The 25136-nt window shown below is 58.2% G+C and overlaps 2 protein-coding genes and 1 long non-coding RNA gene across 12 annotated transcripts; 1 reads left to right on the forward strand and 2 right to left on the reverse strand.

The window, feature by feature from the left end:
- Window positions 1–302: 302 nt before the first annotated feature.
- ZBTB4 (zinc finger and BTB domain containing 4) lies at window positions 303–14771 on the forward strand. 9 transcript variants are annotated; one of them, XM_081805792.1, is made up of 5 exons: window positions 955–1128; window positions 8756–8920; window positions 9082–9151; window positions 9583–10682; window positions 11406–14771. In XM_081805792.1, the coding sequence occupies exons 2-5, from the start codon at window positions 8859–8861 to the stop codon at window positions 13366–13368; spliced, it is 3195 nt and encodes a 1064-aa protein (XP_081661918.1). In that variant the 5' UTR covers window positions 955–1128; window positions 8756–8858; the 3' UTR covers window positions 13369–14771. The 9 variants fall into 9 exon arrangements, with proteins under 9 accessions (XP_081661924.1, XP_081661918.1, XP_081661923.1 ...); XM_081805797.1 differs by having other exon boundaries at window positions 8756–8845; XM_081805791.1 differs by having other exon boundaries at window positions 8764–8920.
- On the reverse strand, window positions 7245–8756 carry LOC145717432 (uncharacterized). The gene is made up of 2 exons (XR_014140636.1): window positions 8329–8756; window positions 7245–8160 (listed from the first exon to the last, which is right to left on the reverse strand). It is a non-coding gene; the product is annotated as an uncharacterized LOC145717432 (long non-coding RNA).
- Window positions 14658–25053, reverse strand: CHRNB1 (cholinergic receptor nicotinic beta 1 subunit). Of its 2 annotated transcripts, none has more exons than XM_006738901.3 (11): window positions 24906–25053; window positions 24682–24821; window positions 24079–24123; window positions 23454–23563; window positions 23260–23368; window positions 22787–22934; window positions 22253–22462; window positions 19098–19321; window positions 18426–18607; window positions 17946–18093; window positions 14658–17656 (listed from the first exon to the last, which is right to left on the reverse strand). In XM_006738901.3, the coding sequence occupies exons 1-11, from the start codon at window positions 24961–24963 to the stop codon at window positions 17516–17518; spliced, it is 1515 nt and encodes a 504-aa protein (XP_006738964.1). In that variant the 5' UTR covers window positions 24964–25053; the 3' UTR covers window positions 14658–17515. The 2 variants fall into 2 exon arrangements, with proteins under 2 accessions (XP_006738964.1, XP_030889957.1); XM_031034097.2 differs by having other exon boundaries at window positions 18426–18610.
- Window positions 25054–25136: the final 83 nt, after the last annotated feature.

Genomic DNA, 25136 nt, shown 5'->3' on the forward strand with positions numbered 1-25136 from the left:
AGCCGGCTGGCTCTTTATGTCTGTCTCTCTGGCTCCAAAGTTTGTCTCATTCTCTCTCTCTCTTTTTTTTTCTTCTTTGTGAGTAGCTCTGTGATGAGACTTCCTTGGCTTTGTATTACTTTGTTTACGTATGTCTCACCTTGTTTCAGAAAGGTTTTGCGGGAAGGAGCTCTGAGGGGCTGGCCGCTGTGTCTCCTGAGTTCTGAATTTTTGAACGCCAGGGAGGAGTCTCTGGGACTGTCCCTCTGGAGTTTCAGGAATGTGTGTTTTTTCTGTGTGCTTCCACCTGGTGTTTTGTTGGTGGCGTCCCGGGAGGTGCACAGCAAGGCCTCTGCATTTATGCACAAGTATACCGATGTGGATATTTCTGCCGGTGGGGACAAAATACCAAGCTGCGTGTTCATCTGCACCGGTAGTCATTTCTGTAGGGCTCCGGCCTGCCCGGCCCGCAGCCTGGCGGGGGGCCCTGCGCATTTCTGGGGAGGGGGTTGGGCATGTGCGTGTGTCCAGGGCTGCCCCCGTGAGTGTGCTGAGCCTGGGTCTGCGGGTCCCGCTGGGCCGGATTGTGAGCCTGCCATGTTGTGTGTCTGCGGAGAGGGTGTGCGTGCTCTGGGCGCTGTGCCCCGCCGAGTGAAGGGCGTGCAGGGGGCGGGGGGCGTCCCTTGCCCGGGACTGGGTGGTCGCGCGGGCCTGCGGGGGTGCCGCGGCCAGGCCCGCGCCCGCTCGGTGTCCACCCGCCCGGCGGCCCGGCGCTGCGCCTTTCCGGCCCCGGGATCGGTCCGGGCCGAGGCCGTCGGGCGCGCTCGCCCCGGAGCCTGAGCGCGGAGCCCTGCGTCGGTGTCGGCTGCGCTGCGCCGGCCTCCTCTCGGCGGCGGCGGCGGCGGCGGCGCTGGGGGGGTACTGTTTCCGGGGGGGGGGGGGGGGGTAGGACCGGGGCGGGGGGGAGCCGATGATGTCAGCGGCGGCGGCGGCGGCGGCGGCGGCGGGGCCGGGCCGGGGCCGGGCGCTGGGGGGGGCCGGGGCCGGAGCCGGAGCCGGAGCCGGAGCTGGAGGCGGGCGAAACCGGAGCGGCCGGGGGCGGCCACGGGGATGAGCCGGGCCTGGCGGACGCGGCGCCATCGCAGTCAGGTGGGCCCCGGGGCGAACCGGGCAGGGCCAGGGCGGACCGGAGCCAACAGCCGGGCCCCCTCCCCGCTGCCCGGCGCCGCGGGGGCCCGGGCCGCGCCCCGCGCCGCGACCGCTCCCCTTTGGGGTTGACCTGGGGGCTTAGGGGTCGGGGGCTGAGCCTGGCCCCGCCTCCAGGCGCGCGCGGCGCTGGGGGGCGACTAAGGGGGCCCCGGCGCGGCGTCCGACCCGGCGGCGGCCCGGGGGCGCGATCGCCCGGGGCCGGGGAGGGGGGCCGCGCTCCCTCCCTTCCCGAAGGGTTAATTCTGCAGGCCGGTGCCCCCTTCCCCCCCCGTGGGGCAGGTTGGGGGTGGGGTGGGGCGGGTGTGAGCCCGGGCCGGCGCTGCAAGCTGCTGGGAGGGCGATGGCGTAGGAGCCAGGCGGAGAGGGGGAGGGGTGGGCCGCCCAGCGCCCCGGAGTTGGGGTGTGCGGGGTGCGCAGGGCGAGCGGGGGCCCCGGAGCCGCCGTGCCGTCGGGGCAAGGTTGTGGCTGTGAGTCCCGGAGATTGTGTGTCTCCTGCTGTGTTGTGGGGCAGGGTAAACCTCTCCTGGGCACCACCGTTTGCTCGTCCGGCAGCCAGGGGTCCGGGTAGGGCCGTCCCTGAGCCGCGGGGACAGAGAGCCTGATGGAGGGGTGTCCAGAGATGTGGGGCAGAATTACAAGAGGTGGCCCTGTGGCTTTGGGTGACAGGTCCGCATTGGAAAGCAGGGCACAATCCATGCGGAGTTAGTCAGATGTGTGGTTTTATGTATGTTTGATGCAGGCATGTGTTTTCTTGCACATATGAACTATTTATGAACTGTTGTTTTCTGCATAGCTGGCGTGGTTAGCGTATGTGCTGTGGAGGGCACGAGCGTGCCGTGGGGATGTGCCCGTCCGGAGGGGGCTGTTGTGTACCTTTGGGTCGGAAGGTGTCACGTCCGGGTCCCCTTTCTGTGCCCCGCCGAGGTGTGGCCCGGTGTTGGCGAGGATGGCCCGCCAGCTGGCTTTGTGGGTTTGTGTGTTATGAGTGAGTTGCACAGGGGGGAGCAGGTCTAGAATTCAGGTCCCGAGGATCTGTGGCAGGTGAGAACCCCCCAGGGTGTGTCCCCAGGTACTTGTGGGGCCCAGGGCACTGCTGTGAGAGGGGCTGGGGGCGGGGGGAGATGGGCAGGTTGTGTTTACGGGATTGTGCGCAGCCGGGCGAGGGCAAGGTTGTGTGTCTGTAACGTTCTCTCTGGGATTCTTTTGTGACGTTGTTTGTGGGCGCCTGTCCGTGCTGTGGGGCTGGGAGGCGAGCTGGTCAGAAAACACTTGTGGGGAGGGAGGTGGTGTGACAAGGGCAATGTGGGCCTCAGCCTCGAGAGATCAGCCTCTGGCCGAGTGTGCGTGCCTGCCTTCCGCGCGTCCGAGCAGCCGTGCGGGGCTGCTGGGGGGTATGTTCTGAAGAAGGCAGGGAGATAAATATGGGGCAGAGCAAGGGCAGCGGGCGGGAGGCCTGGGTGTTGTCGGGGTGGCCCGGCGCGTCTTTGTGCGGGGTCTCAGTGCTTGCCCCTCGCGGCCCGCCCAGCGTGTCAGGGTCACCGGGAGGAGAGGCCTGGCGGCCGCGGGGAAACAGCCTGCACGGGCACGGTGGCTTCTTGGCCATGTTTATGTAAAGGCCGGGTGTGACTCTGGTCACTGACATGGAGAAAAGAAACACGAAGTTTTCAGTCCCCTCCTCCGGCTTCACCCTCTTCTCTGCCCCCCTCCCGGGTACCTCTGCTTTCCCTGTTCTTCTGTGACGCACGCACGCGGCGCTGCTCCTGCCACTGCGGAAGGGTCTGGGAATGGAATTCGCTCACTAGGCAGATTGCTCAGAACAGGTTTTCCTCACCTTTGTGTGTGTGTGTGTGTGTGTGTGTGTGTGTAGGGGTGAGTGGTGTGTGTGCTGCGCAGGGCCTGGCTGGGGGGAAGGGGGCTAGGAGGGCACTGTGGTCGGCCGTCCGGTGTGATGGGAGTGGGGGCCGCCGGCCTCTGTGTGAGGCCCACACAGCAGGTGCATTAGGGCCTGCTGGAGGGGAGGGAGGCCTGGACTGGAACTGAGGGCTCCTGGCCCTGCCGCTTCCTCCCTGGCACTGGCCCTGAGCGAGCCTCCGTTGCTCATCTGTAAAATGGGCCTAGATCCCTGCCCCGCCTGTCTTCCAACAAGGACGTAAATGGCACGTGGAAAATGTACCTGCAAGGTAGCTCCAGTCTGGGGGCTCTGTCTGTGCCCGCCTCTGCGGAGCCCCTCGTCGGGGCCTGGCTAATAACAATAGCAGCAAACTCTTACCGAGTACGTACGGTGTGCCAGGCGCTGTTCTCCGTGCTTTTGTATATGCTCGTTCATTTACTCTTTGCAACACCCCGTGGAAGGAGGTGTTCGAATGATCTCCCTTTTTCCAACGAGACAGCTGAGGCCCAGAGAAGTTAAGTCATTTGCCCAAAGCCACTTTGCTGGTAAGAGGGAAAGCTCTAGATCCTGTGCTCTTCCAGGCCGTTCTCTGCTGCCTTTCTGAACGAAGCTTTCTGCGGGCCTCTCTGTGCACGCCCCCCCCCCCACTTCTCCCCCGTTTCTGCAGAACCTAACCTGTACCAGTCCGTCTCAGAAGACCAGCGTGCTTTGACAATGACGCAGGGAGTCCCAGCCCAGGCAGTGAGGACCTACAATTGGGTGCTGGGTGCTGGCCACGGGGGCACCCAGTGTTGATGAGCCAGGCACAGGAGAGATTGTCCTTGGCCTTTGGGTAGGGGAGGGCCAAGAGGGAGGTGGCATTTGAGTTACATTTTGGAGGCCTTTGGGCAAGAGGTTGGGAGAGACTGCGTCTCTGGTGGGAGAGACAGCACAGGCAAAGACGGGGGGGGGGGCCAGGGGGCCAGGGGGCTGGGGGAGGGCACGTTGAGGTGGGAGAGCCCCCTGGGTGCCTGAAGGAAGTCTAATGCAAGGCAGGATTGGAAAGGAAGATTGGAACCGGACCCTTAGATGGCTGGCTGAGCCATCTGAATTTTATTCCCGAGTGAGCATGGGCCAGTGAAGGTTTCCGAGCCCAGGACCAATGCAGCCTGAGCCGGCTGGGGACAGGGCCCCTCAGGGAGAGGAGGACAGGACACCGGGAGGTAGGCCTGGAGGCAGGGGAATAACCTTGGGCCAGGCAAGTGTTAACAAGGGCCTGAGCTAGTTCGGGGGCCAGAGGCGGGTTGAAGGGAAGCGTTCCGGAGCCATTCCCAAGCCGGGCCGCAGATCCGACCCTGCCTGGTGAGGGCTGGACGTGGGGAGCGAAGGAGAGGGCGGCGTCAGACGGGACACAGTTAGGGCTTAGCACGTGAGACCTCATGTGGTGATTTCTGTGACCCACTGGCCGCCCACAGGCCCCTTCAGGGCAGGATCCCGAGGCCTGGAAGAGGGGAAAGATTCTGCATCTAGGTTCACACGAGCCCGGTTCTGCATTTTAACTCTGGGGCTCACACGCTGAGTGACCTTGAGCAGGGTATATCCCTCGGTGGCTCTCAGTTTTTGCATCTGTAAAATAGGGATGATACAGATTCCAGCCTCGGATGGCCGCTCGGAGGAAATCATGCGGTGAGACAATCCACGCAAAACCCTGGGAGTGTATCAGGCAAAGCATGAGTGTGCTGGCCGAGGTCACGTCATCCTCCTCATCCCCAGCTGCTGACCGGCTCAGTCCGCCACTGAGGCTGGCTTCCTTCCTGAGGGTGGACAGACCCCGGGATGACTTTTTGAAGGAGGCAGATCCATTCACTCCCCAAAATATTTTGGAACTCTCCCATTATGTACCGACCGGCACCGGTCTAAGGAATGGTGATAGCTGTGAGCAAAGCAGTGAACACCTCCCTCCCTCGGAGCTGACGTTCTAGAGAGCCATGAACAGTATGTTGTGCTGAGTGCCAAGGAGGAAGACAGAGGAGAGGACTAGGAAGTGTAGGGAGGCGGGGGTGGCCAGGAAGGCCTCCAGGAGAAGGGGACCGGAGGCTAGGCTTCAAGGAGGTGGGGTGGCGAGGCGTGGGGCTGTCCGAGGAAGAACATTTCGGGCAGAGGGAACAGCAGCAGGCGCTCGGAGCCGCCCCTCGGTCACACCTCTCAGATCACGTAGCCAGTCAAGAGCGGGGAAACCATGAAAACAAATAAAAAACTAAAAACTGCAGAGCCACCAACCTGCCGTGAAGCCCGATTTCTGCCTCCTCTTCTCTACCACTTCCCCCCACTACTTTTCGGGACTGAGTTCCGAGATAACAATAAGAGCGATAGCGTTTATTGAGCACTTACCAAGAGCCAAGTACTCTACTAGGTACTGTCACGTCATGAGCTCATTTAATGTCTACAGACAAGCCTCCGAAGGGGGAACGGACTCATTATCCCCACCTTATAGACAAACAGCCTGAGATACAGAGAGGTTAGGGAACTCGCCCAGGGTCCCATAACTCCTGTCTTCACCTCCTGTAAAACCCCGTAGGGTAGTCGCCATTGATGGGCAGTTGAACTCTGGGCAGCTGGGTCCAAACCGTGGCTTGGTTAGCAGCGAGCCAGGGGGGGCGGATCGCCCCACCACTGCATCCTCTCCTCTTTCAGGTGAGGAGTTTCACGCATTGAAAGCCTCAGTTTACTCATCTGTACAGTGGGATTGATGAGAGACCCCGCTGTGGCTGTCTGGGGGTCCTTTTGAGTGTTGACGTGGGATGAGGCAGATAAAAGCTTAGCACTGTGCTCGTCCCACGGACCAGTTCTCGGGTGCCAGCAGGATGTCCTGCGATTCAACTCGATTCGGACACCATCCCTGTGGAGTACAGTCGGATCCCGCAGATTAAGGACTCAGTCCCATGAGACTGCCCGCTTCAGATGCCAGCCACAAGTCCGGGCCTCCCATACTTCTGGCCGACCAGCTAAACATCGGGGTTTCCCAGGACCCCCTCTTCAGCTTCGAGAATATGCTAGAGAATTTGCTAGAATGGCCCGGTAGAACTGAGGTTGATGCTTACTTAGGTTTACTGGTTTATTGCCCAATAAAGGATATGCTAATTCATGTGAATAGCCTGGAAAGGTCCTGAGCGCAGGCCCTCCTACCTGCGCCAGTTGGGGTACACCCTCTCGGCAAGTGAATGTGTTCACTGACCCAGAAGCTCTGTGAACCCCACAGTGTAGAGATTTTTATGGAGGCTTCATCATGTAGGCATGATCAATTATTAACTCAATCTCTGGCCCCTCTCCCCTCCGTGGAGGATGGGGGTGAGCTGAAAGCCCCGAGCTTCTAAAGATTTTATTTATTTATTTATTTGAGAGCGAGAGCACAAGTAGGGGCAGGGGGAGGGGCAGAGGCAGAGGGAGAAGCAGACTCCCCGCCGAGCAGGGACCCCGATGTGGGACTCGATCCCAGGACCCTGGGATCATGACGTGAGCCGAAGGCAGATGCCTAACCGACTGAGCCACTCAAGTGCCCAGCCCCGAGCCTCTAAACATGGCTTGGGCTTGGGGGGTGACCAGCCCCCAACCTGAAACTCTCCAGGAGACCACCAAGGTCACCTCACTGAGAACAAAAAAGACTCCTGCCACCCAGGAAATTCCAGAGGATTTAGGAGTTCTGTGTCAGGGACCAGGGTCAAAGACCAAATATTAGCACAAAAGATGCTCCTAGCCTCCCTATCACTTGGGAAATTATAAGAGTTTTAGGAGCACCGTGTCAGGAATGGGGATGAAGACCAAATATACATATTTCCTACAGTGTCACAATATCACAGCTAGAAACCTGTCCTTCTTCCTGATGTGCCACAGTTATGGTCAAGAACACAGCCTTTCTTTTTTTTTTTTTAAGATTTTATTTATTTGACAGAGAACACAAGTAGGCAAAGTGGCAGGCAGAGGCAGAGGGAGAAGCAGGCTCTCCGCTGAGCAGGGAGCCAGACGTGGGGCTCGATCCCAAGACCCCCGGATCATGACCTGAGCCAAAGGCAGCCGCTTAACTGACTGAGCCGCCCAGGCGCCCCAAGAACACAGGCTTTCTAGCCAGACTTCCCCGTATCAGACCCCAGCCCTGGTACTAGCTGATCACACATCCTTGGGTGAGCTATCTGGCATCTCTAGCTTCAGTCTGTCCATTTTTTTTTATTTTTTAAGATTTTATTCATTTGACAGACACAGCGAGAGAGGGAACACAAGCAGGGGGAGTGGGAGAGGGAGAAGCAGGCTTCCCGCCGAGCAGGGAGCCCGATGCGGGGCTCGATCCCAGGACCCCGGGGTCATGACCTGAGCCGAAAGCAGATGCTTAACAACTGACCACCCAGGCTTTCTGTTTAAAATGGGAAGCTGGGGCGCCTGGCCGGCTCAGTCGGTGGAGCATGCGACTCTTGACCTCAGGGTTGTGAGTTCGAGCCCCGCATTGGGTGTAGAGATTACTTAAAAATAAAATCTCTATGACAGGGAAACTAAGTTACTCCCTTTAGGCTAGTGATGAGGAGCGGAGGAGGTCATGCAAGTGAAGTGCTGGCGCTCGGGGGGGGGGGGTGCGGGGGGCCAGCGGCCCAGGGGCTATCATGGAAGGGGGGAGCCCTCTCCCTCTTTCCTCACCTTACCACCAGAACTGGACAGCAGCCCGCACGCGGGGCAGCTTCTGTAGGGGATGGGGGTGCTTCTGCAGGATTCCCGCCCCCTTCGATCCAGCATCTAAAGGGGTACCACCTGACCCAGTACTGGCGTGTGCCTCGCAGTTGGGGCTGTTAGAGCTTTTGAATAGCACCCCCCTTTACCACCTTCCTCCTCCAGGAGAGGAATCAGAGCAGTCTTTGGGAACATGACACGGGCCGTGGCAGGGAGGCTTTGCAGCCCAGATCGTATGACTAATAAAGGGGAAAAGAGCATGGTGTTTTGGTGGGGAGGGGGGATTTGTGAGGAACTCCCGCTGCAGGGTACCTCAGAGGTTGCATGTGGCCCAGGGCGTGGGGGAAGGAGAGCCTTCCCAGGTTTCCTGGAGGGTGGACGAGAGGGGCCTCAGCTCAGCAGGCCTGCTCGGGGAACAGGCCCTCTTGTTATTCCCAGCTGTGTGCGACTGTATGGCTCTGGAACCCAGATCTCCCGCTGAGAACTGGGACCCCAGAGTCCTGACTGTGCCCACCATGGGGGAAGTAGCTGTGAGGGGCTTTCTGTGCGGTGACCACCACAGCTCAAATCGGGGTCGCCTGCTATTCCTCTCGGATGGGCCTTCCAGCAAGAGCCGAGGTCGGGGGTTGCGTTTCCCTTCCCCCCTTTTAAGCCAAAGTCCCAAAGCCACCAGCGTTCAGAGTAAGGAGTGGGACCCAAGCTGCTTCATGCTGGGTCTGACAGCCTTTCCAGTGCCCTCCAGAGACTGGAGCAAGCGGGCGTGTGTGTATGTATCAGTCTGAGATCTTTGGTGGTCACCGGGCACCAGAAACCTGCTCCAAGAGTTATGGGACTGGGGTGTGTGTGTGGGTGTGTGCAGGTCCTCTGCTAAATTGACTGTCTAGCAGTTGGGCCCAATAAAAAAACTCTAGTAAATCTATTTTGATACGTAAATGAGGCTATTATAATGAAAGACAACATGCACATCTTTGATTTTCTTTTGAGCCCTGAAGATTGGGCCAAAGGGACTTGAGAGTGATCCAAGAGGCTTCCCTGGACCTATGGGACTGAGCTACGCCGCCGTGTTGTGTGGAGGTGAATTGGGAGCATGCAGATTACCTCGTGCTGGTACTTCTCCGGGCCAGCAGCAGAACGGGGCTTTGCAAAGAAGTGTGTGCCCTCCTAGCCCCAGCTGGATGCAGCTAACCAAGAACCTGACAGGCCCCCGGGAGGGGGTCAGGGTCTGCAGAGCAGCCCGGGTGCTGCCCCCACCTCCTGGGGTCCTTTCCGGGCCAGCTCCCTTCCTGAGGACGCGGTCTGTTTCTCCCCAGAAGGAAGAGGCCCCGCAGAAGGGACTCGTTGAGCCACCCCCGCTCTGCTCCATGTTGGCTGTGCCCTCAGGTGAGACGGGCGAGCGCCCGCAGCCGGGGGGAAACCGGACACGAGGCAGTTTTTTGAGGCTGGGACGCCCTGCGAAGTGGTCAGTGGTCAGTAGTTGTCCTGGGGGCCTCCTCGTCCTCCGGGCCGGAGAAAGGTGACCACTGCTGACGTCTCTGGTCTGCGGACTTGGGAGCCTTTGACCTTCGCCATGACCTTCGCCAGCCCTGGCCGCCTCCAGCCCCAGCGTTTGCCATCCTGGGGTTGGATGCTGGCCAGACGAGCGTGGCTAAGGTTAACCCCTGCCTTCTGCGGCCGGAAGTGTGTCGGTCTTTCTCCAGTCTCTGACCAACAGCAGCCCCCCCACGCCCTCCCAACGCACCTCCCTGATGACAGAGGCCCCGCCCCTCCGCCCGGCCTCTGACATCCCGCCCCCGGCTGCTTCTCCCATCCAGGCTGGCGCCATGCCCCCCCCAGCAGAGGTGACGGACCCGTCCCATGCCCCCGCCGTCCTGCGCCAGCTCAATGAGCAGCGGCTCCGCGGCCTCTTCTGTGATGTCACCCTCATAGCTGGAGACACCAAGTTCCCTGCTCACCGCAGTGTCCTGGCTGCTTCCAGTCCCTTCTTCAGAGAGGCCCTGCTCGCTTCAGCTCCGCTGCCCCTCCCACCAGTTACTGGGGGCCCTGCCCCCAACCCCGCCGCCACCACAGCTGCCTCCTCCTCGTCCTCCTCCTCTTCTTCCTCTTCCTCCTCCTCCTCTTCTTCCTCTTCCTCTTCTTCCTCTTCCTCCTCTTCCCCCCCTCCGGCCTCCCCCCCCACTTCCTCCCCCCCCCGGGTCCTGGAGCTGCCAGGGGTCCCAGCAGCTGCCTTCTCTGATGTCCTCAACTTCATCTACAGTGCCCGGCTTGCCCTACCCGGCGGCGGAGGGGACGGGGCAGCGGTGGCGGAGATCGGAGCTCTGGGGCGGCGTCTGGGCATCTCGCGCCTGCAGGGCCTGGGGGAGGGAGGCGATGCCTGGGTACCTCCTGCCCCAGCCGCCATGGCCGCCTCGCAGCCCGCAGACGAGAGCTTCGGGCCTGGGCCGAGGCCCGCCGGGGAGTGGGAGGGCGACAGGGCTGAGGCCCAGGCCTCTGACTCGCAGGCCCCCCTGTCCCGGCGGCCCCTGCCCTGCCCGCGATGCGGGAAGAGCTTCATCCATCCCAAGCGGCTGCAGACCCACGAGGCACAGTGCCGACGGGGGGCCGGCACCCGGGGGTCGGCGGGGCTGGGCTCCGGGGGCTCGGGCCCCAGCGGTCCTGCGGGAGTGGACGCCTCCGCCCTGCCCGCGCCGGTGGGCTTCCGAGGCGGCCCCGAGCACGTGGTGAAGGTGGTGGGCGGCCACGTGCTGTACGTGTGCGCCGCGTGTGAGCGCTCCTACGTGACCCTGTCCAGCCTGAAGCGGCACAGCAACGTGCACTCGTGGCGGCGGAAGTACCCCTGCCGCTACTGCGAGAAGGTGTTCGCGCTGGCGGAGTACCGAACCAAGCACGAGGTGTGGCACACTGGGGAGCGCAGGTGAGCGGCCCGGCGGCCGGAGGCGGGGGCCCGGGCGGTGGCGGCGGCGGCCGGCCGGGCGGAGCTGGGCAGGAGTCGGGGCGCCAGGGACCGCAGCGGGGAGGAGCGGGCAGAGCGTGGGGCCCCGGGAGTCGCGTCGACAGCGGCCCGCTCACCCACTCACCCCTGCTCCCCGTCACTGGGGCAGCCGCCTCCCTCCAGCCTCGGCTCCCTGCCCCCGATGCTCACTAGCACCTCTGGGTGCCGGGTCTGGCCTGGTGCTGTGGGGAAGGCCGGGGCGGGAAGAGGAAGCTGCCCGCATAGGAAGAGACGGGGTGGGGGTGGGGGTGGGGGTGGGGGTGGGGTTGCAGACATGCCCGCGGGAAGCCGGAAGGTGTCTTTCCGCATACGTCCCTGCTCATGAGACATTCTCCCGCCCCCCCACCCCCTGCTCTGTCACCGGAGCTCCCAAAGAAGGCTTCGTGAGTTAGGCAAGGCGTGTGATTATTCCCGGTTCGCAGATGGACCAGCTGGGGCCTAGCGTCTCACAGCCGGTGGGGGGCACTGAGCTAGGACTGGTACCTCTCCTGAGGCTGGCAGGATGGGACAAGCAGCATGAAAGGAGGGTGAGCGCTGGGGGAGCCATAGGTCTGAGTGGAGGACGTGGGAAGCTGAGGCCCTGGCTTCAGGGCCCCTGACTCCAGTGTCTCTGTCCCCGCCCTGTTCCCTGCTGTCCTGGCCCAGGTACCAGTGCATCTTCTGCTGGGAGACCTTTGTCACTTATTATAACCTGAAGACCCACCAGCGAGCCTTCCATGGCATTAGCCCCGGCCTCTTAGCCAGTGAGAAGACACCCAATGGAGGCTACAAGCCCAAGCTCAATACCCTCAAGCTGTACCGCCTGCTCCCCATGCGGGCAGCCAAGCGGCCCTATAAGACCTACAGCCAGGGAGCCCCCGAGGCTCCCCTCTCTCCAAGCCTCAGCACGCCGGCCCCTGTAGCCATGCCTGCCAGCCCACCGCCCGGACCCCCGCCTGCCCCCCAGCCCGGCCCCCCACCCTCTGTCATCGCTTTCGCCCGCCCGGCTCCCTCTGTCATTGTGCACGGGGGCAGTAGCAGTGGTGGAGCAGGGGGTGGGCCGGCCAACACGGGGGGAGCCCAAGCTGCCTCGGTCATCACTTACACTGCTCCCCCGAGGCCCCCCAAAAAACGTGAGTACCCACCTCCTCCCCCTCAGCCTGCAGCCACGCCAACCAGCCCGGCCACAGCGGGCAGCCCGGCCACCGCCGCGGGGCCGGCCACAGCCACGGAGGAGGCCAAGGGCCGGAACCCACGGGCTGGAAGGACTCTGACCTACACGGCCAAGCCAGCCGGCGGGATTGGCGGGGGTGGGGGTCCCCCCGCGGGGCCTGGCCGGGGCCCCTCTCAGCTACAGGCTCCACCTCCACTGTGTCAGATCACCGTGCGGATCGGCGAGGAGGCCATTGTCAAGCGCCGCATCTCAGAGACTGACCTGCGCCCTGGGGAGCTGAGCGGAGAGGAGGTGGAGGAGAGCGAGGAGGAGGACGACGAAGAGGACGAGGACGAGGACGAGGACGAGGACGAGGACGAGGACGAGGAGGAATCGAGGGCTGGCGGGGAGGACCAGCTCTGGCGGCCCTACTACTCCTACAAGCCCAAGCGCAAGGCCGGGGCGGCGGGCGCGGGCGGCAGCGGGGGCGGCGCGCCGCCCCGGGGCCGCCGGCCGCCCCGCTGGAGACAGAAGCCGGAGCGCAGGAGCTGGGAGGACGCGCCGGCGGCCGAGGGCCCCGCGGGGCGCGCCCGGGCCGAGCGCAGGCACCGCTGCGCGGATTGCGCCCAGACCTTCGCCAGCCTGAGGAAGCTGCGCAAGCACCAGGAGGCGCACGGCGGCGGCGCGCACGGCTCCCGCGCCGGCCGCAGGCCCTCCAGCCGCTTCGCCTGCCCCCACTGCGCCAAGGTGTGCAAGACGGCGGCCGCCCTGAGCCGCCACGGCCAGAGGCACGCGGCCGAGCGGCCCGGGGGCACCCCCACGCCGGTCATCGCCTACTCCAAGGGCAGCGCCGGCGCCAGAGCCGGGGAGGTCAAGGAGGAGGCCCCCCAAGAGATGCAAGTCTCCTCGTCCAGCGGCGAGGCCGGTGGCGGGAGCGCTGCTGCTGCGGAGGGAGCGTCCGAGGCCGCCTCTCTCCAGGACCCTGTCATCTCAGGGGGTGAGGAGCCCCCGCTGGTGGCAGGAGGGGGCAACTATGCGTATCCGCCTGTGCAGGAATTTCCACTGGCTCTGATTGGGAGCGGCAGGGAACCTAGCGGTGGGAGGGGGAAAAGTGGCAGCGAGGGGCCCGTGGGGGCCGGGGAGGGGGACCGCGCGGAGGGGTTGGGGGCTGCCAAAGTTACCTTCTACCCAGAGCCCTACCCGCTCGTCTATGGCCCCCAGCTCCTTGCCGCTTACCCTTACAACTTCAGCAACCTGGCCGCTCTCCCGGTTGCTCTTAACATGGTCCTACCTGACGAGAAGGGTGGGGGGGCCCTTCCCTTCCTTCCAGGGGTCTTTGGCTACGCAGTCAATCCTCAAGCAGCACCCCCTACTCCCCCAACCCCACCTCCGCCCACTCTTCCTCCACCAGTCCCTCCTAAGGGAGAAGGGGAAAGGGCAGGGCTTGAGAGAACCCAGAAGGGAGATGTGGGGTGAGCTCTGGGCCCACCTCCCCCCTTTCACCAGATGCCACCCTCCCCGAACCCCCTGCCACTACCAGCTCCCTGGCTTCCCTGCCCCTTGGGAGCCCCTCCACACTCTTGTGCAGGGACTTGGGGGCCCCTGGAGCTCAGGGGTCAGGCTGCTTTGTGTGAGATTGTAGTTTTCCCATCTCCTGGGAAGGGATCTTGGGTGGTTCCCCTCTCAGTTCTCCTCCAGGGAATGGCCTCCATGAGGGGCAGGGCCAGCTCCCATCCTTTCTCCAGCCCTTGGGGCAACTGAGCAATATACTTATATGAATCTCTACTCACGGCCCCCACCAGCTCTGAATGTCTAACCTACCCTCCTGATTCGTAAACCCGGGGGGGGGGGGGAAACCATCTCTCTCACCTAGTGACCTCCCCTCATTCTGAAGCTTTCTCTAAGCCCCTGCCTAGATGCTTCCTAGCACATTCCATTCTTCGTGGCCCAGGGCCTGGACCAGAGCATTGTGATACCTGATACCTGCCCATCTGGAAGCATGGCTTCCATTCTTCGCAGGGGTGGGTTTCTGTGTCCCTGTCTCCTTGGCTTCCATGCCTTTAGATCTTCCATATTCCTCCTCTCCTAGACTCTGGAGATGGCCTCTTCCAATCCAGGTCAAGGAGGTGTTGGGGGGAGGGCTACCCATCTGTTCCACGGCTGAGCACTTTCCCAGCCCAGGGCAGCACTAATCTTGGCCCTATCTTGACCCCCAAATCCAGTGAGCCCCAGATTCTTCCAAGGCAAAGAGGTGAGTAGATCACACCTCTTCCTGCCTCTACCTATGGCCTCTTCTGGGCTAAATCAGATTTGGGGGCCAGGAGGAGGGAGCTCCATATGGGACGGGGAAGGGAATCTACTTTCTCCCTGGTTTTGTTTTGTTTTTTTTTTCCTGATGGTTTCTCCCAGACTAGACCAAATAGCCAGAAAAGTGATGGGGGTTGGATGGGTGGGTAAGCCCAAGATTTGCACATGACCTCCCATCCTTACCTTTACCTCCATCTTCCCCAGTGTCGCTTCCCTCACCATTCACTCCAGGTGGTTTTTGGGGAACCATCCTACTCCCTTGGTGGGCTTTGGGGTATCCCCACCAACTTTTCCTCCAGAATAGCACCTTACACCCCATCTTTGACTCAGTTCCCCACACCCAAAGATCCCAGCCTAGGGATGGGGCGCAGGGACCTTAAACAGTCCCTAATCCCTAATTTGCACTAGTTAACCCTGGTCAGGGGTCCGTATGTTTCCTTCCAGTGGGGGAGTTGAAGAAATGTTTGCTCCTAATTCTCTTTGACGACCGGCCGTCCCCACTCTGTGATTGGATGAACATTTCCCATCCCACCCACCTCCCCCCTCCCAAAAAAAAAACAAAAAACAAACAACAGCTCAGAAGGGGAGAGTCAGTTTGGGGGAGCAAATCTGATAAATGGGAATTAGAGGAGTGCAGTTTAAAAGGGGGAAATGCTGCCACCATTGAGATGGGAGCTTAATCCCAGCTACTGTTTTCCGGGGCCAAGATGGCTGCCCTCTCTCGTGGCTGAAAGGGCAAGATCATGGCTTTTGGAGGGAGGTGAGCTTGGGGGAAGGACCAGGAGCATCCTCCTGCCTCCTCTTACCCTCCTAGTCTACAGGAAGGGGGAGGTTTTTGACAGGCTCCTGAATGTTAACCACGGAGGAGTGTCATTCCTTCTCTCCTCCTCTGTCTCTTTGCACTTTTCCTGGTCTTGGCCACAGTCCGAGTGAAGAGTTCCTACTGAATGTACCAAGTTCCAATTTTTAAGGGGGTAAAATGCTTAAAACGGGAAATGCAAAAAAAAAAAAAAAAAAAAATCACTAAAAAAATTCCCACAAATCTCGTTTCTGGCACTTTAGAAAAACTGCGAAAAAAGAACATAATAAAGAATACATATATATATATATCTACACACAAATTTTATATATATATATACACACACACACATATATATATACACACACACACACACACACACACACGCACACACACAGCGGAACCACAAGGGAGACAGAGCCTTGGAGGCAGGGGGCAGACATGTTGACAGCTCTCCTATATCCTTAACCTGCACTCCTCTGAGGCAGAAAGGCACAGGAAACGGAAGGAGTTGAGGATGGACCGGGGGATTTGAATTTCAGAACAGGTCAAAATTCCAAAACCACAGACATTTTCGGGAGAACTGAGATCGTAGACACTTATTTTTTTGAAAATATGATTTAGGAAACTAGCTTCCAGAATTTGGTGGTTCTGGGCAACAAATGAGATCGTGGCAAATTGGAGATTGAAATACGTGTATCCGAGCTGGGGAACTTGAATATTGTGAATTTCAGATGTTGGAAATTTGGGATTTTGCAATTCCGTCTTTTGAAAATTATTCAAGTCTTGTCAGTTTGTGCCCTCTTTCCCCATGTTCTCTGGGGAGAAGGGTGATGGTGGAGTGGAAAGGCCACTGGTTCTGTGCTACAGCACGCAAGGTTTAGAATCCTACAGACTAGCTCTATACGTAGTGAGGACCCAGATTTAGAGAAACTGACCAATATTTATCTCCGCATCTGTGTGTGTGTCCAATTCTCTAGGCCAATAAACCAACAAGACAAACAAACTGTGCTCCGCACTGGGATGCCAAGTGCACTTCTTTGCGTGGCTGGGGAGTCGGCTGGACAGGGACATGCTTACCTTGTCTCCCAGAGATCCTGGGAGCTGCGGCTGTATGATCCCTCTGAGGGCACAGCCTCCAGCAGCTGAGGAGGTGTGAGGGCTTGGTGACCCTGCGTACGTCACTGTAACGGCTGCAGCCACTAGGGCTCAAGCTGACTTTGGTCTGACCTCCAGGCAGAAACATTAACTCAGCCCAGTTCGCACAGCCTGCTGGGCACAAGATCCTAATGTCCGGTGCGCCTTACACCTGGTGCGACCCGCTCTCCAAATCGAAAAGAAATGGGCATAAAGTGAGGGATGGTCGTGAGATACCACCACCTTTCTTTTTCTACCACTAGCCTCTCATTGCCTTCAACTCATCTCCCCACCCCTCCCCTTGATTTTGTCTAATGTTACGGAGGAACGGGCAAGTGAAATGAGCCAAGCTGGTCGGCTGGGTGGGGGCTTTGAGGAGTTCTGGTGCAAATACCTTGACCAGGGTGGGCCGTCACACTGATCAGCACTAGCAGGCTGCTGCCAACAGGGGAATCAGGCCCGGTGTTACTGTAGTTTAATTTTTTTTTTTTTCCCAAGAGAAGCCAGAAATCCAAATTCCTCTGTGCAATATCCAGATTTTTAAACTAGCTAACTCACACTAAAAATTGTGCAGGCCAACAACACAGGTCACACAAACACACCAGTTTGCAAACTCTGATGTATACTGTGTAGAGCTTTTGCTCCCATCTTCTCATGTGACCTTCAGACTTGGGGACAGATACTATTCTTAGCTTCATTTTACAGTCATGGAATCTCAGGCCCAGAGCGGCTTGGTACCTTATCCAAAGTTTGAGCACCAAAGCTGGAACCTGAATGAGGGTTTTTTAAAGTGCTCTTTTCCCCCCTCATTACAAATGCATCCTTTTAGAAATAACCTTTTTTTTTTTTAATCCTAAGGATAACACTTATTACAAAACAATAAATTACAGGAAAGTAAAAACAAAGAGAATGACCACCTAGTCCCAACATGCAAACATAAGCACTACTGGAAGGAAGGAACTGATGTAGTTCCTTCCAGGAAAAAAAAAAATTCTCTAATCACTCAACAAATGTGAAGCACCTACTATCCTATAGGTCAGGGCCTGTGTTAGGTACTGGGGTATGACAGTGAACAGGACGCAGTTCCTGCCCTCCTAGGGCTTACAGTCTACTTCTTTGTTCCATTCTACCGGCAACCTAGTGTTGATATCCAAAGGAACTTCTACAAGAAGCCAAAGAATAAATAAACCGATAGTGCATTTCTGGTGGGGCCCAGGGCTTCAGTCGGCCCCGTCCCACTTGGGCGCTCTCCCCAGAAAGGCAACGATATGGGAAGCCTGGATTCCTAGTGGAGTCGAGAGGCAGAAAGGCACAGGCCTTGTCAGCGCTGACCAAATCTCAGTTCAGCTGGCCGAGGACCTGCGTCTTGGCCCTCTGTCCTCAAGGAAAGGGGTCGGCAGGGGGCAAGTGGTACGAAGCGTCCAGGAAGATGACGAGGGTCCCAACGCTCGTGAAGATGATGAAGGTCCACAGGAAAAGGCGATCCACTACCATGGCCACGAACTGCCAGTCTTCTTTCAGCTGGGGGTAGGCAGAGTACACGGTCCCTGAGCTCCAGAGCCCCAGGGAAGGCCTGCCCCGTACCCTCGCCCTTCTCCCATGGCTCAGAGACAGGGGCGGGCCGCGGGACCGAGGAAAACGAAACTGCGGACGACCGATGGAGCGAGGAACCAGTCGGAAAGCAGGGGGCGGGACCAAGGGAGGCGAGCTTCCAATCAGAAACAAGAGCGGGCGCTGGGGCGGAGCCGGGGTCTGCGGGCGGACCCGAGGCCACCCAGGCCCCGCCCTGCTCCACCCTCATTGGACTTACCGCGTCGCGGTCTTCCTGCTCCTGCAGCTGCCGAGCGATGTAGCTGATGGAGGAAACGGCCTCCCGTAGTTCGGGAGGCAGGCCCACAGCCCGGGTTGGACCATCGGTAAGTCGCCGCAGGTCCGGGGCAGACAGTTCAGGCTGGAACCTGGAAGAGGCGCGACAGTTTGGCCAGGCTCAAGGCTCCGTCCCGACCCCTTCCTCCAACACTCTTGTCAGTTTTCAAAACGTGAGAAGGCCCTTTAGGCTCTCCCCGCCAGCGGCGACCTCTCCAGCCTTCCGCAATTCCTCCCATCTCTATACGCTTTAGTCTCCGCCTTTCCGCAAAGTAGGCGGTGGAAGTGGGGGGGGGGGGTACTACAATTCCCATGATGCCCAAGGGCATCTTCTGGGACCTTAAGCCGCCTGCCTCCGCACAGTCTTCTGGGAACTGTAGGTCCCTCTCTCCCTTCCTTGTAGGCGACGGGCAGTAGGTACTACCTGTTGGGTTTAGGGAAGAGAAAATCGTTCGGTGGCTTCCGGATGAAATATTCATCTGTTCCCCGACCCCAGCCACTTCCTGGAGAATCCCTGAGGGCTACAGGAGGTGGCTCCGGCATCAGGTCTCTCTCAGGTTTGGGCCTCTTCAGACCCAGGTATAGAGGGAGTTTGTGGATGAAGATCTGCTGAGTAGAAAGGCGTGTTGGCGGGGGCTCTCACGCTTTCAGACCGCAAGGGAAGCGGCCCGCCGTTCCCATCCACCTGCCCATCCCCGCGCATGCGTGCGCGCGTCCCCCCAGCCACACAGCCTCCAGAGCTCCTAAGTGGGTTGCGAGGCGTCCCGGCTGGAAAGGAAAGTTCCGAGGGCTTCCACCCTGACAGGACCTGGCCCTGGGAATGAATGTTTCCCTGAGACCCAGTATGAGCAGTACTGACGAAGAAAGTAAGGAATCTATGACATGACAGTGTCGGGAGGGTAAAGTTAACTGCGCAACGTTTCAACATCCAACAGGCCCCGGCACTAGAACATTCCACCAGGAGTTGCAGTTCTCCCTTAGGTCTGAGAAAGGGAAGGTTGAAGTTGGTAGGCGGGTTGCAGGAGTGATACCTGCACACACAAAAAAACGAACACCAGGACTGAAAGTTAACACAGGTCGGAGGAGGACATCTTACCTGGCGGACCCAAACGGGCATTTGGTGGGTGTGGGGTGAGCGATGGTGCAGGTTGAGGACTACGACGCTAAGGATGACTGAGAAAGTGACGAGGACCATGGTAAACATGAGGTACTTGATAATGATGGGGACAGACAGGGAGGTCTCAGGAACTTTGTCTGCCAGCAGCAACAGGAACACGGTAAGGGTCAGCAGCGCAAAGATGGACAGCCCCATCTTCTCTCCTTGCGGGCCAGAGGGGAAGGCAGAAGGATTAGGCTTTGCCAGAAGGCAATTTCCATGGCATTTTCAGTGACCTCCAGCCCACACAAGGACAGGCTTTTGGAAGGGCCAACTGCATGCAGATGACTGTTAAAATTATACCTCCAGCCCAGACTTACTCTCCTAAACCCCAGATTTATAGCCATCTGCTGATTTAACCTCTCTGCTTCGATGTCCAATGGACGTCTCAAACTTAACATGTCCCAAAACTAATCCCCTGACCACCAAACCCTCCCACAGGCTCCCACATTTCATGAATGGCAAATCCATCTTTCCTGGGGCTCCGGCCAAAGTCCTATCAGTCATTCTCAACTCTCCTCTCTCGCTCTCATCCCATATCCAATCCATAGCAAACCCTACTGGCTGTACCTTCAAAATATATTCGTACAAAGCACCATTACCTCAGGTCTGAGTTATTATAAAGGCCTCCTCTTTGCTTCATCCTATTTCCCCCTGCTGACTGTTCTCAACAGAGCAGCCAGATTGATCCTGTTAAAATGTAAATCAGATTGTATCACTTCTCTTTTCAAAACCTTCCAGTGGCTTCTCATCTTCTTTAGCATAAAAGCCAGTCCTCAGTGTGGTTGACAAGGCCTTCTTCCCATTATCTCTCTGACTTTATCTCCTACTGTTTTTCTCTTGCTTCCTTCATTCAGTTATCCTGGCTATTTCGTGAATACACGAGGCTCACTCCCAGTTCAGGATCTTTGCATTCACTGTTAACTCCACTTGGTACATTCTTCCCCCAGGTATCTGCCAGGGTCATTCTCTCACCCCCTTCAACTCTCCCTTCAAATACTGATCAAATATTTCCTTTTTATTGAGGCATTCACTGACCATTCTCTATCTTTTTAAGATTTTATTTTTAAGTAATCTCTACACCCAGTGTGGGGCTTGAACTCACAACCCCAAGATCAAGAGTCACGTGCTGTACCGACTAAGCCAGCCAGGGGCCCCTGACTGTTCTATTTTATTTTTATTTATTCTTTTGGCGGGGGGAGGGCAGAGGGAGAGGGAGAGAATCTTAAGCAGGCTCCATGCCCAGCGCTGAGATCATGACCTAAGCAGAAATCAAGAGCCGGACACTGAACCAACTGGGCCACCCAGGCGCCCCCTGGCTGTTCTATTTTAAATTGTAACCCCTACCCCCATTCTCATCCTCCCTAACCACTTTTCCTACTTTATTTTCCTCCTTAGGACTTGTCCTATTCTAATATACTATCTAATAGATTTATTTATCTTGTTTATTGACTGTCTCCCCACTAGAATGTAAACTCCACAAGGGCAAGGATTTTTGTCTCTTTTATTCACTGATGTATTCCCAGTGCCTACCTAACACATTATAGATGCTAAACAAATATCATTGCGTGAATGAATAGACCAACCCTTGTAGCTTTTTAAAAGGAACTAAATAGCAACTTGAAGGATCTAAAAAAGGAAACAAAGTATATAAGGATATGCCAGGTGGCTGAATATTCCTGTGGCATAAAATAGGCACCTCAAACTTCAAGGAAGGTATCGAAATAAAAAACTTTTATGGTCTGCTCTACTTAAGTCCTATATAATATTGGGTTCCAAGATTTGCTCTGCTCCGGGAGGAAGTAGAAGTTACATTTGGAAGTGTGTTCTAGAGCTGGATCACTTTCCTTCCCTAGACAGAGAACTTGATGCCAGAGAGAAGGAAAGCATACTTTAAATACCAGAGTTAAGGATTTCAGTCTCAGAATCAGACTGGCACCAACCAGAGTTGGAATCGCGACACTACCTCTCTCTAACTATAATGTGGGGCAAATGACTTAAACTCTCTCAGCCTCTTTGTCCTTCTCTGTAAAGTGGGAAGACAATTCAGTATTCACCTCACAGAGTTGTTCTAAAGATTAGTATTGAGATCACGTAGGAGCGCCTGGGTGGTGCAGTCGGTTAAGGGTCCGACTGTTGATTTCGGCTGGGGTCGTAGTCTCTGGGTCGTGAGATCGAGTCCCGTGTCTGGCTCTGCGCTCAGCGCAGAGTCGGCCTGAGATTCCCTCTGCCCCTCCCCCTTCTAAAATAAATAAATAAATCTTAAAAAAAAAAAAAAGAATTGAGTTTTAATGTATGTAACATGTTGGGGCGCCTGGGTGGCTCAGTCGCTAAGCATCTGCCTTCGGCTCAGGTCATGATCCCAGGGTCCTGGGGTCGAGCCCCGTATTGGGCTCCCCGCTTGGCGGCAAGCCTGCTTCTCCCCCTCCCACTCCCCCTGCTTGTGTTCCCTCTCTCGCTGTCACTCTCTCTCTGTCAAATAAATAAATAAAATCTTTAAAAAAAAATGTATGTAACATGTTAACTGTACTACTTATAGCAAGTGCTCAAAAATAGTAAAAATAATAACACTTACATAGAACTTACTTGGTACCAGGCATAGTTCTATTAACTCAATTAATCCTCAAAATAATCCTGTTAGGTAGGGACACATAGGAAGGAATCTGCCCAAGGTTACTCTGTAACTACATTATGCTGCCCCCTAGAGAAATGTTGCTATTATTTCCAAGGGAATCTCCAAGGGACTGGGGGGGGGGGGGGGAGTATACCAGGAATGGGGAAAGGGAAAGGGAGAGTTGTCTAACCACAGGAGTTTGTTGGTTCCAAGGATGAGATCTTAGGATTCTGAAGGACAGAGTTCAGGAGTTCCTGGACGGAGAGAAGTGGGCAGCAGAGGGGAGGCAGAGCCTGAGGTTAGAGGGAAAACCTGGATCCAGATGAGAAGACTCTGGTTGAAGGGAAAACCTGGGCAAGATCGCTGAAGCACAATCCATGATGGCTTGGGTTGGCAGAAAAACCTTGCCTGGTTTCAGGGTGGACAGGAAGAAGCTGAGCAACTGGTAAGAAGGAGGGTTGCCAGCTCTTCCCTCCCTTACCTGCATCTGGCGGCAGGTAGAAGACGAAGATGGCCAGGAGAGTGATGAGGATGCATGGGGCAATGACATTGACCAGGTAGAAGAGAGGCTTCCGGCGAATGATGAGGTAGAAGGTGACTTCTTGCCGCTGTCCTTCCCCCCCTCCCCTAGGATCCGCTGGAGGCTGGATTAGCCGAGAAGGCTTGTGGATAATTTCCCATTGGCCATTCTCTGGGAGGAAGGAGAGGGGAGGAGAGAAGAAAGGGACACAGGTGTGGGACCTGTCCTTATTGCTGCCAGATATGGCTTGCTCTGCCACATCCTAGACCCGAGGGTGGCTGATGTGATAAGGCGCTAGCTGCGGACACTGGGCTGGGCAGCCCATCTCTGATGAACGAGCCTCCACTTCCATATCTGCGAAATGTAGAGAGTCCCACTTACCTTCCCGACCCCACAGGTTGTACTGGGCATTGCCGAAGGAGGAGGGTGTTTATCAGCCTGTTAGAAACTGGAAATCATAAAGCCCATGGACGTGGGAGCCATGCCCACACTCACCAATGAAGGTGCCTTCATGAATGTGCACTTCCTGCCGCTCCTGCTTATCAGGACCCAAGCCGGCCCGCAGGCTGACCTCGGAGCTGTCGTAGCTGTAGGAACTGAACACCATCGTGCAGTTCTGCCAGTCGAAGGGGAAGTAGGTGACCTGGATGGAGCGGGGGTGGGGGGGTGTCACCAGAGCTGCCAGAGAACTGTTCGGGGCTGGGGGCGTTGGGAGGTCATTAGGCAGGTCACAGGGATGTAGGGTCACAGACGAATTGGAAGGTTATTAGGGGAGGCCATGGGCAACGGGAGCGAGGTCGCTGAGAAACACTGCAAGTCAGCGACAGTGGGCAGAGAGGATGAAACAACGCAAAATCAGGAGGACGGGAGCGATATGGAGGGTTATGGGGGATAATGGAGGAGGGACGGGAGTCGCTGCGGAGGCCGTGTCTCGGAAGAAGCAGGGTTCCCAGGGGAAGCCCGGGCACCTGGATGCTGCAGCTGCTACGGTAGAGGCCGGGAGGCTGCCAGCGCACGGAACCATTGGAGGACACCACGACGTTCAAGTCCAGAGCAACGTCAAAATTTCCGTCGTTGCTGCGGAGGAGGAACCTTCTCGGTCGGGATCAGGCCCCGCCCCCCGGAGGCCCCGCCCACCTCCCCGCCTCGGGGAAGATCTTACTTGTTTAGGAGCACCACGTCCGGAAGCCACACGGATCCAGCCGTAATGCGGAGTGAATCGATGCCGTCGTGCTCCGCGGGGTCCCAGCTCAGCCTGTAGTCAGTCCACTCCTGTGGAAGCAGAGGCTGAGGGGCTGTCCGGGACTGGAGCCTGGGAGGGGACGTGGGATGTCCGGAGGAAGCCGGAGAGGGAGTGCAAGGAAGGGGAGCCGACAGGCCTGGGCTATGGTCCTGGAAGTCGGGGTCCTGATTCCGGCTGCACCTTTACTCGCTGGGACCCCATCAGCCAATTTCCTCTTCCCTCGCCCTGGGCCCCCAGTTTTTAGTCTGTAAAAATGAGGAGGTTGCACTAGCTAGCCACTAAAACTGTTTTTCAAACTGCAGTTAGCGACCCTTTAGTGGGTCGGGAATCAAGTTAGCGGCCCCCAAAACATTGTTAAAAAAATTAGAATAAGAAATGTGTGGCATGCAACTCCCATAGTAAAGATAGGTATTGTCTCCTGAAGCTTCCGTTCCGTTATGTTTTCTGAGGTCGTGATGCAAGATACACTCTTACTGAGCGGGACATTGGAGGAAATTGGAAAGGCAGCGGGGACGCCCTCTCCCACCCCGTGGGGTCTCCATACCAGGTCTAAGTACACCTTTGTGCTCATCTCCTCATCCTTCTCGTTCTAGAAGGGAAAAGTTTAAAGGGTAGAGGTGATGTGAATAGAGAGAAATGAAGGGGCTCGGCGGGTCAAGCTCTCTCTGGAAACCCCTCTTTTTCTGAGCCCCTCTCTCTTGGCTCCAAGCCCCGCCTCCTAGATGCGGAATTGACTTAAGCCCCGCCTCTATCCCGGAAACTTCCGGCCGTCCCGGGCCCCACCCACAGCCCGTAACTCACCCAACCCTGAATCTCCGCCCGCTGTTGTTTCCCGACCTAGTCCGGCGCCAAGCTCCGCCCCAGCCTGCGACCACGCCTCAAGGCCCGCCCCCCAGCCTTCCCGTAGCCCCGGCCTCACTTCAGGGTTCCTCGCCCTACCCGGCTCTACCCGCGGCCGGTCCAGCAGCCACGCCCACAGCTTGTCCACTGGTCCGATTTCGACCCAATCTCTGCTAACGGCCTGTCCATCTCCCGGCCTGGCCTCGCCCCAGGCCCCGCCCCCAGCCGGCCCTCGCTCCGGCCCCGCCCAAAGCCACGCCCCCAGCCGGACAGCGCGCCCGGCCTCCACCCCGGCGTGCGCCCTCACCAGGCTGATGAGCTGCGCCAGGCTGAGGCCAATGCTGACCCCGACACGGTCCCCCACCTCCCGCGCCGGCCGCACCGAGCTGTCATAGCCCGAGAAAAGCTTCTCGCGGAGCCGGCCCTCCGCCTCCGTGCCGCGGGCGCCTGGAGAGGAGAGCACGAAGTGAAGCCACCGCGCCCGGCCACGACCCCTGGCCCCGTCACTGCCCCCCTGAGGCCCAGACGTACCAGGGGCGAGCGGCGCCCCCAGCGCCCCCAGCAGCAGCAGCAGCCGCCCTGGGGTCATAGCCCGGCCGCGTGGCTCAGTGAGTTCGCTCGGTTCGCCAGCGCAGGGGAAATGACGAGGCGCCCAGGAATGTGCACCTGTTGTTGGGGGCAGCCGCCAGCCCACCCGCCCCGCCCCTGGGACTTGGTCCCGCCCCAAGCAACTGCCAATGCCCGCCACCCACAGATGACAGA

The sequence above is a fragment of the Leptonychotes weddellii genome, chromosome 15 (genome assembly GCF_054177405.1).
Source record: "Leptonychotes weddellii isolate Sample4059 chromosome 15, ASM5417740v2, whole genome shotgun sequence".
Lineage (NCBI taxonomy): Eukaryota > Metazoa > Chordata > Mammalia > Carnivora > Phocidae > Leptonychotes > Leptonychotes weddellii.